This window comes from Silene latifolia, chromosome 2 (assembly GCF_048544455.1).
Source record: "Silene latifolia isolate original U9 population chromosome 2, ASM4854445v1, whole genome shotgun sequence".
In the NCBI taxonomy this organism is placed as follows: domain Eukaryota; kingdom Viridiplantae; phylum Streptophyta; class Magnoliopsida; order Caryophyllales; family Caryophyllaceae; genus Silene; species Silene latifolia.
Window position 1 is genome coordinate 157,173,580 of NC_133527.1, and position 11,266 is coordinate 157,184,845.

General features: G+C 34.7%; 1 protein-coding gene across 1 annotated transcript in view; it reads right to left on the reverse strand.

Annotated features, from left to right (window-relative positions):
* Nucleotides 1–8,511, reverse strand: part of LOC141643171 (LEAF RUST 10 DISEASE-RESISTANCE LOCUS RECEPTOR-LIKE PROTEIN KINASE-like 2.3) — a 29,837-nt gene extending 21,326 nt beyond the window's left edge. Inside the window, exon 1 of the mRNA XM_074452213.1 lies at nucleotides 7,724–8,511. Coding sequence (XP_074308314.1) covers nucleotides 7,724–8,495 — 772 coding nt within the window. The 5' untranslated portion in view covers nucleotides 8,496–8,511. The remainder of the gene's footprint in view (nucleotides 1–7,723) is intronic.
* Between the last annotated feature and the right edge of the window lie 2,755 nt (nucleotides 8,512–11,266).

Consider the following 11,266-nt stretch of genomic DNA (forward strand, 5'->3'; position numbering starts at 1 on the left):
GTTGTAACAACTAAAGCCGATCGGTACCTAATATACTTCCTTATTTTTCTTTTTTTTTTTTTTTTGGGTAAGATCAGGGGGTGTGTTCACCGCCAACTTCGACATGGTGCCATTGAATTGGTTAATTTTATTAGGTAAATAATGGGTCTGAAAAGGAGATGCAACTTGATGAGAAGACGGTGATGGAAAACAAAGATACATCCCCTTCAAGTCGGTTCCCTGTTTTCGTAAGGTATGCATGAAGTGTTTAATTAGTTAAATTTATATGAATGCTGAAGTTTGTGCAAAAATCGGCCCGAGACAGAAAGCGTTTTTGCAAAATCTTTTGAATCTTTCAAGCGTTTTTGCAAAGATATAATAATGTATGTATGTGTATATTCTTCAGGCCGTAAACAATAGGCCAGTTATTCTTGCTGACCCTAATAGAATCGAAAAGCCACGTGTGCGTGTTGGCCGGGGTCTCGTAGAAAACAAATGCAGCAATGAAAGCGTAGTTATTCATGGCGAAAAACTTTTGCCGAATCATACAATAGTAGAGATAACTACAGTCTTTCCAGGCCATGAAAACTTTCCACCTGTCCCGATTCGTGACGACATTACCATTCGGGAGATGCGCTTGGAAGTTTCATCCAATGGCCTAATACTCACATCTACTTGGCGAAGATATCTCCGCCGCCTCGCCTCCTGAGCAGCGGAAAGCAGTTGGGGTTAGAAGAAATACCTTTATATATATATATATGTGTTACATTTTTAATTGTTGAATGTTTTTATATGTTAAATTTATATGTTATTTTTTTTTTTGTAGGGAACAAAAAAGGCGGCTTTGGCGGATAAGCCTAAGTCCACAGACATGCCAACAACCTCGACTTCACAACAACTTGATGAGGTATGTATTTAATTAACTTCTCCATTTTTTTAAAAATTAACCTCGCCCCTTTATTTATATTTTGTCTGTATTTATAAAAAGCATGGTAATTTTGTGTAGGGGACAAAAAGACCGATAAGCCCAAGTCCCCAGTCTTACTCGCTACTACTACCTCATCATTGAAAGAGCAGGTTGAGGAGGTATTTAATTAAGTACGCTTTTATTTTTATTACTCCAACTAGGATATGTTACCTTTGGATTTTTTATTATTTTAATTATCTATACTACATGTGTAGGCTGGTGGTAGTAGCACCACATCAAAGACTCATTCTTTCCCGGCCGTGAAAGTTAGGAGTATAAACTCCACAAAATATAAAGGGAAGGATTACATGGAAAAAGTAAGAACGGGGACGATGATGAGATCGTATGAGGAGGTGGCCATCGCATAGCCTCCGAGCAAGCGATAATTATTCCGCTCGAGGAGGATATTCTAGGGGTGAGCGCCAAGCGCTTATATCATGGGATCTGCTAGCCGTATGGGCTGGACTAGACCAGATTGATATAGCACACATATTTGTTTGGATGAAGTAAGTTTCTTAATAAATAATTTCATAGTCTAATATTCTGACTACTAGGTAGATAGTGTTTTAAATACCGGAATTAATACCGTAATAATGTAGGATATTGCAATTGAGAGTGATCCCCGAGAAGAATATTCCATCTGATCAATACGGATTCCTGTGCCCCTATGTTTTATCTTTATTTATTCCGGATTTCTCGTTCAAAGAACGGGTAGATTATATTGCTCAGCAATTGACGACAACCAAGAAGCTGATTTTTGGCGCTTATAATGAAAAAGGGTAATAAACAAATTAATATTACGTTTCCCCCTACAATTGCATTTTCATAACTAATATATGTACTTGTTAATAATGATGATGTCTCTTGATGTAGGACTCATTGGGTGCTAGCAACCATCATGCCGACAAAGAAAAAGTTTTACGGTTGGACTCTATACATCACCAACCAAGCGAGACTTTTAAGCGCTTGATTAATATGTAGGTTTATAATACTGATTTATTTATAATAACATTAAGTTTCAATTTTTATTTATAGAAAAAAGCTCATTTTTGCCCCTAAAAAAATGAGTTTCTGCCTCCTTTTTTATTTTTTAAAAAAAGGGCCTTTGAGAAGAAAAGAGCAAACGAGCAGGATCAACCCACGAAAGATTTCGATGTTGGCCCCTGAATTTATTACGATAACATGGGTACGTGCTCAAATACAATAACATTAAGTGCAAAATCTGTGTTTAATACTAATACAATACCTAAAGTTCAAGATTCTGATGTAAGCCTTCTCTCGTCTGTTTGTTTTTATGTAATAATAGGCCCCCTCGCCACCGGATAGCATACAATGTGGATACTACGCTTGTCGGTTCATGTTGGAGATTATTAGGCGAAGATATATCATTATTCCTCCAAAGGTTAGTAATTTAATAATGTGTTTATTACTTTTTTTAAATTAGAGCTAATGTTGTCTTGCTTTGTCGCTATATATGCCATGATGTTGCTATGTTGTCTTGCTTTTCGCTATATATACCATAATGTCTTCTCTTTGTTTTTTCCGCAGTATGCAATCAACCCGTCGTAAGCAGTTGAGCGGTACTCAAATATAGATATAGACGAGGTAAGAGACATGTGGGGCAACTACGTCTTAGAATATATTTAGAAATGCATGATACTCAGAGTTTAGATCAACTTATTAGTAAATTTTTTGTTGAAGTTAGGGAATGATTAGTTCATGTAAATTCAACTCCTTGTAATTATATATATATATGATGCAGCTGCTGTTGTGGTTGAATTGAATCTATTGAGTTCGATGAACCCAAATTTGTGATTTATCTTAGTCTTTGGTATATATGCGAGGTTTTTGAATGGCATGAAACAAATTTATTTTTTCAAAACAATAGGAGTTCGTAATAAAAACGGTTACTAAAAAAACCGTTGTCAATACCTTTCACAACGGTTAATAAAAATAACACCGTTGTGAATGACATTCACAAATACGCGCGCATAATATTCAACAACAGGTTTTAATCAAAGAACCGTTGTTAAAACTCTTCACAATTTTGGAGGTAAAATTACAACAACGGGTATTAAACAAAGAACCGTTGTTACAAAAACTTTCAACAACGGGTATTTACCATAAACCCGTTGTCAAAATACTTCACAATTTTGGAGGGAAAGTTACAACAACGGTTATACATACGACAACCGTTGTTATATCATTCCCTCCAAAATTTTGAAACACTTTCCACAACGGAGAACACTCAACAACAACGGCTTTTAACCGTGGTGAATACTTTAGACAACGGTTTCACTAAATAAGCAAACCGTTGTAAATACCTTCTACAACGGCCGCTTTAACAACGTCCGCTTTTTTATTTTACAACGGTTTTTACCCGTTGTTATAGGCTGTATCTGTAGTAGTGTTTCCACAAAATAATTTTTTCTTTTCTTTTAATCATACATATGCCTCCATTTATAAAGCTTTGCACGTTAATCTTTTTTTTTATCCTTCATTGAAATTGAAAGGCTTATTTATATTTTATTGTTGTGTTTGCAGGTATTATGGTTGTGCGTATATATATACATGAACATTGGCATAATTAACAGGGAAGCCTTTCTTCTACCTAGACTCAAGGAAGCAAGCTTTCCTGAGTTATTTATATACATTAACAATTAGCACAAACTTTACTATTTTTACGTTTTTATATGCGTTATATATTGTTTTTAACTTTTATAGAAAAGGGCAATGATACGATTCTATGGTATGCTAAAAATTCAATTTGGTATGAATGAATATCATGGTTTTTTACGTCTCTATATTGCCTTACAATAATTTCGTAACTTTGAGAGCAATAATGTTGTATGTAATGTAAATTATGACTTCCTCTTTGAATGGTGCAGTCGTGCAGTTAGTGAACTTGCAAGTTTCTCAATCTTTACAATGGAAAGAGTTGTTAGCTTCAATTGAAGACCCTCATATCATTATTAGCAATTTAGCATTACCCAAAAGTCTTCCGATTTCCCCTTCTGCTAGAAGCTTTTTCTAAAGAGCATAGTTTATTTTTAATAGATTTGTAACTTATATAGATTTCTTTGAACACTACGCTATTTTATTTTGTATTTTGCAAGTTATATTATAGTCATGTCGTCATCCAACAATGGTCGTGAATTATGATGAGGTGCGAGAAATAAGCTATTGTTGCTGACGTTACGTTTTGAGATTGACTGAGACATAGATGAAGAATTAGCCGCCATTAAAGAGTTGGACAATTAGAACTCGGACACACATACATTAACTTCAATAAATTGGTGAGAGGGATTTAATTTTCAAAGATTACTATGTAAATAATAGTGTGAATAACTGCAAATAGCTCACTGTAGGATGGAGTTGAGGGACGAGGGTGGTTTAATAAGTCTACTAATGGGAATTGAGTGTGAAATATCAAATTGCTCATCAAATGCAATCCCAAAATAGAAAGAACAACAATTGATTGAGACACCCCAAAATGGAATAGGACAACAAATAATCGGGACGAAGGGAGTAATTGGTCTATATTTTCAGTGCCTATCATAAGTAAGTTTTTTTTAAAGTTGATTAAGAAGAAAGTATATAATTGTAAAAAATACGAACCGGAGGTCAGTTTCTTTATTAGGAGTACAACACCACACGAAGTAGCATAATTTTGGTATCACACTTTGACTTCTTTTAGTTACTACATTATACATGATTGGACACTATATATAAATAGGAATGTGCATCTAAGCCTGTTTTAGTTTAACTTATTTCATCCAATTAAATCACTAGGCACTGTTCTTTTGGATTTAATGTCACTCTCTTTAAGTCCGATTCATCTGTTATAAGTTCAGTTGAGAAAAGTTAAACTTTTATAAGTTCAGTTCAGAAAAATTAAGCGCATATAAGTTTAGTTCAACTCATATAAGTTCAGTTAAAAAAGTTAGGTTCAATTTATACCCAGTTTTCTATAAGTTAAGCTCATAAAAGTTCAGTTCAGCTCATATAAGTTCAATTCATAAAAGTTAAGTTCCTATAAGTTCAGTTCAGTTTCAATATGTTCAGTTCAGCAAAATTAAGTGTAAAAGAATAGGACCTTAGAGTTTTATTACATCATAATCATAGGATATTACAGATTGGCCCGGGCATCGACCGGGCATAAATCTAGTATATAAATATAAGAAGCTTTTTTCAAAGCACGTCGTAGTCTCCAATGTTATTAAAACACTTAATTAAAATTTTAATATTTTAAATTTTAATATGATAAAAATATAATTTAAAAGTTTTGTTTTCAATAAATTGATGCCGGTAATATTATGTTACTAGAATTCTAATAGCAATTAAACTCTTATTGTAACCTAAAAGCTATAAAACTTTGACATTATATATACATGAAGACCGCATCCCTCACATATCCAACTCTGAATTCAATGGGTACTTAATTTCCATATGCTTTGTACCATGCTAAATTACTAATCCGTATCCAATCAATGGTGTACCATAATAATCAGAGCAGTTGAACAACAACGAATAAATCAAGGTTAGGCGCCAAGTGTACTGGCCAAGTGCCATTGTATTTTAGGAGTAATTTTCGTCCTGTTATTCAAGTTTGCTAGAAGAAATTTAAAATAAGATCTGGGAAGGTTACACTACTTTTATTTTCTATGTAGTTTCTCCATCAGCATATAAAATCACATTTGAGGATTTATTATACATAATTGGGCGATTACACATCCTTCGACTCGGTCAATTTTTTTCCACGATTATTTTCAATTTGTGAGAGTAATTGCAATCCGTGATAACTATTGTACAAGAGAGATTACTTCACAAGTCTTAATGGTATGCCGGCTTCTCATGCATCGAAAAGTTATACGAAGTACTCCATCGATCTTCAAGGATGCTATACTTGATATATATTGGATGTGAACAAAAGCATAAAGCCTTCTCGACAAAAATATTACATATAGGTAGTTGGTGTTACATATCGGTACCACATGATACACATAAAGGGCTCGGAAGAATGGTAATCTCAATTATTTAGTGAGGGACCGTCGTTCCTATGTTTTTGCGTAATAGTTTTATGCCGGTAGAAAAGTAATTAACTCAATTTTTACGGAGTATATTGATTCTTTTCGTACTTCTGATTTTCCTTTTTCAATTTATATGCATGATGTATTTGCAGAAGACTATGGTATTATTCATTCGAACTACATACACACGTTGGCCGTTGCTAATTTGCTAAAGTGAGTTTAGCAAGATTTAAAATTTTATATTTGGAATTTTGGATTATTGAATTGGTTTATAAATAGGAAATTACTCATTGATGTTGATACGCAGTATTTATAAGGTTAAACAGAAATTAAACAAAATTGAAGATTGAGAATTAGGGTTTATACGTACTTGGACATAAAACTACAGTGATTATGGCGAATAACTTGCCAAATGACTTCATCATGCTGCATTTTGCGTTAATCACGTTGATTAATTGATTGTTTAAATGTTTATACAACAAAGTTTTTTGGGAATTTTATTGAAATTGTTAGGGAAATTTAGTGGGTTTTGTGTGCATGAAAAGTTTAGGGGTTTTGATGAGAAAGACGAAGAAATAAGACGGAAAATTTTGTGGGATTGTTTATGGAAACAAATTGGGTGGCTCAACATAGTGAGAGTTTCGGGCCCCAATACTGCGATGAACCGGCTATTAATGTAGAATATTGGGCCGTAGAACACTTTATAGCCCATCTATTTTAATTCTATTGCCATTTTTCCCCCACAAATTATTGTGTTTAAGACGGATATACGTGAGGGGGGATTATGGAGGTAATAATTCCTCCCTCACTCTTTTTAAATAGGTGTAATTTTGACATGTTTTAAATTTAAGACGGATATGTTCGTTACAAGAAAGCCTATTTGGCTCCTTTTTTAACTTTCTCCGAATTAGTTGTGCTGCAAATTTCAGAGTTTTTTAGAGTTTCATGCAAGAGACGGTCTATCAATAATTTTATTGAAAGACCATTTTACTGTTTCTATCAATAATAAAAGGGTCACAAAAAGCATATAATGGGTACGAAAGATTGGTCTCTCAATAACTTAGAGAGACCGCATCTCCTAATTTTTGGTGTAAGAAAATTATTTTATTTCACTTTTTTTTTCCGTTTATGTTATTATGTATTCTATACCTTCCTCACAATATTTTAGCATGAGACGTTCTCACAAAATTACAAAAAATTTACTATAAAATATTAAAAAAGAAGTTCTAATTAAGAGTGCAATTAGAGTTGTTATTCTAACCTCTAAGTCGGTTCGTAGGGATTAAATTTATTTTGTAAGTCATTGGTTTTTGTCTTGTTAACTTCTCACTGAAAGTAGATTGAGATTGATCGGTTCGTTTAGTATATATCACATTACTACGTATATTACTATGCTCTTGATTTGGCTTAGTTAGGTTAATCTGAACATATCTCAAACACATGCACACACAAAAGATAACTATTGTAGGATCATATTTATACTTTTGAGTTCAAGTTTTAATTGGCTCCGTAAATTTCATATTTCCATCTTTAGTTCAATCCAATCCGGCCCAAGCCAACCATACTAATAGAATAAATGGGATACTCATCTATTATTACAAAATGTTATAATGAAATCTAGTAGGTTATATAAATGATCAAATTACCCTTCAACAATATTTAATATAGAAAGATAAACAAGACAACATAAATGAAAAAAAAAGGGATACAAATAACTAGAACGAAAGAAAAGTAGCAGATTTAGTACCTGGAAAAGGGCACTTGGATTCATCAGCACAAAAGCAAAAAAACTTATTTGACGTAGAGTCATGGCCACATTGCCCTCCTGATCGAACGCACTCTTTACATAAACCATCATTCGCGTTCCATTTGAGCTCGAACCCATTGAAAGCCGATGAAGGCAAGTAATAACCTCCCCCTTTATCCATAGCCATTAAATCTGTGTTATGAACAGGAAGAAATAGTTTGTTTGGGCACATTACTTGTGACATGTTCAATTTAAGCATCAGTTTGTCAGTCAGGAAGCAAATTGGCAACGACTTGACTCCACCCCACGGGCAAGAAAAATTCGAGCATTTTGAGACACATTCACCATATATAAGGGTGATATTGGAATCTGAATTAGTGTACTCAAAAAGCGAGAAATCAATTGTAATGTTCACCAGACTTAACGGACATCCAAACCTATCGGAGAAGTCTTGTCTAGCGACGTTCATGGTAGATGATGTTAAATTAATGTCAAAGACATAAAAGTTCTGGGATAAGATCATTATTTGATTTCTTCGAGTATTTTGATCGCAGTCTAGGAGCTCGAATCCAGGGTGACCGCAATATTGAGGTCGATTTAGACCATAAAAGGGGTAGCTTAACCCTGTTATATTTCCACAGGTGAATGTTTTACTGCAGGCATTGAACTCGACGCTGTGACGACAAAGTGTTGCAGGAAGAGTGGTTAACGTAAGGAATATGATGATTATAAAGGGGATTGTGGAGATGTAAGAGGAGGTGAAATTATCCATGGAGAAACGAAATGAGAGCTTAGAGATTTTTGTAAGTGTGAAGTGAAATTTGTAGGCTACCATTTGCACTTATATGGGTGATCAAACATGTAGGACTTCGACCACGTCGCCGCAATATTAGATTTCCGTTCAACTTGGACATCACAATAATGGACTTAGTAGTCTAAGGGTGATAAATGATAATGAGCCGAGCCGAATTCGAGCTTGGTCTTCCTCGACTTGTGCTTATAAAGCAAAGCTCGAGCTTTCTGGTTTTTTATTTTATTTTATTTTTTATTTATTTTTTTTATTTATTTTTTTTGCAGCAGCAGCTATCCGATCTTGAGCTTATGCAAGCTTGAAAAAAATGTGCTCACTATCAAGCTTGCGAGCTTTAACGCGAGTTGGAGCTCAACTCGAGCTTATATATAATTGTTAAATTCTTTTGTTTAGCTTTCGATATATTGAATAACAAGTCTAGAAAAATATATAAGAAATATTTGGTTAATGAGACATTTAATAAGTGTGATACAAAGATATAATTATGAGAATTTTTTCAAAAAATTATTAAGCAATATCTAATCTAATCATATAAGTTCGAGCCGCTCGCGAGCTTTTCGAACCGAGCGAGCGTTTGCTCGACTTGACTCGTTAAGTTCTCGAGCCGAGTTCGCACGAGTCGAGTTTCAACAGAGTCGAGCACAAGTTGTTCGCGAGCTGTCTCGCATGAATTAGCTTGGTGCATTCATTCTACCAATGCTCAAAACGCCTTCACTGAATGAATGTGCAAGAAACATTTAGTTTAGCTTTTAAGGAGGTAGTAAGTTAGTCTCCATCATCACCTATAAATACGAGAGATTGGAGAGCTCATTTCATCAATAACAAATATAAAAACATATATTATTAATCCACAATAATTAGTATTATTATTGTGAGAGTTATCCTCTTTGTGAGATGAGAAGAAAGTCACTATTAATAGTGAGAGATATCCACGTAAGTAAGGTGACGCCTTGTAAACCTACTACAATATTATAGTGGAAGAATTGGACTACTCGTCCCGCGGTTGTTTACCTCATTGATTTTCCGCGTAACCAAAAATTCTATTGTGCCTTTGTTAATTTAATTTACTCCCAACAGTGGTATTAGAGCCATGATAGTGGGCTCATCAAATTCTTGTGTTATTATGGAGACTACCGTCGCTCATTATAATGGTGACATGTTTAAACTCATGGCTGATAATTATTCCTATTGGAAGCCAATGATGGAGGATCACTAATTATATTGTAAAGATTTGTATGAGCCTCTCATTAGTGAAGATAAGCCGGAAGGAAAATCAGATAAAGATTGGGATTTTCTTAATCAGAAAGCGGCCGCTATGATACGTAAATATATCGACCGAAGTTTATTTGGTTACGTGACCTTGGTTTCATGGGCCAAAGTTGGAAGTCAGACAAGCAAAGTTGCTCAGTTGAATTTGTCGGTCTGAGTTAATATTGGGCCATGTTTGCAGCTGGATGAGCAAAGTTGCTCCGTTGAATTTGTCCACTCTGTTTGAAAGTGGGTCTCACATGGGAGGGGGAGTGTGAACAAACCCAAAGTTCCACATGTACGGGTTGTCCCACATTGATAAAATAGGAGAAGAATTACCATTTTATAAGGCAAACGGCTACTTCCTCTATCGCCAATTGGTTTTAGAGTAGAATCATCTTGGGTTTGTTGTATGTGTACTCTTTCTCCTTCGTTCGGGTGCGGCCCAGACCCGTTGTTAAGTTTAACATGGTATCAGAGCTCATGCCTAAAGACTTGGGTATGATGATTAACTGGGCCATTGTGTGTCAGGTGGAGCCGAGGCTTTGTGTACCACGTATTTGGCCTAATCTGAGCTTGTTTGCAGTCGGAGAAAATTTCATCCGTTGATGGTTTCAGTCTGATTTAAAAGTGTACCTCGCATGTGTGGACTGTGGAGGGAGTGTGAAGAATCTCATATTAATCCACATGTAAATGTTCCACATTGAAGGAGAAAGAGAGATTGTACCACTTTATAACCAATGAGCTACTACTCTTATTGCGAATTGGTTTAGGATGAAACATCTCTTGCGTGGTTGTGTGGTCAGTCTCTCCTCCGTTCGGATAAGACGCATGCCCATTTACATGATTTAACACTTACATCTCACTCCGTTGAGTCAATAATTTACACTTATTTTATTTTTCTCTCACAAAATAAATGAAGAGTAAACAATTTACTGAGACATAAGGAGTATTAAAGTATAATAATTACACTAATTTCAAATTGAATACAAATGTCATAAAAATACATTTTTTTTTAACTGAACTTCTACGATGACGTGTAAAAGACGTAATCTTCGGGTTCGTGAACTTCTGGGAGAGGTATGATTTTGGGACAAGAATTTGAGAACGGTGAATGGATTAGTGATATTCCGATGGTTTAGGATGAAACATCTCTTATGTTGTTGTGTGGTCCGTCTCTCCTCCGTTCGGGTAAAACGTAGGCCCATTTACATGATTTAACACTTACATCTCACTCCGTCAAGTCAATAATTTACACTTATTTTTATTTTTCTCTCACAAAATAAATGAAGAGTAAACAATTTACTGAGACATAAGGAGTATTAAAGTATAATAATTACACTAATTTCAAATTTTGAATACAAATGTCATAAAAATACATTTTTTTTAAAACTGAACTTCTACGATGACGTGTAAAAGACGTAATCTTCGGGTTCGTGAACTTCTGGGAGAGGTACGATTTTGGGACAAGAATTTGAGAACGG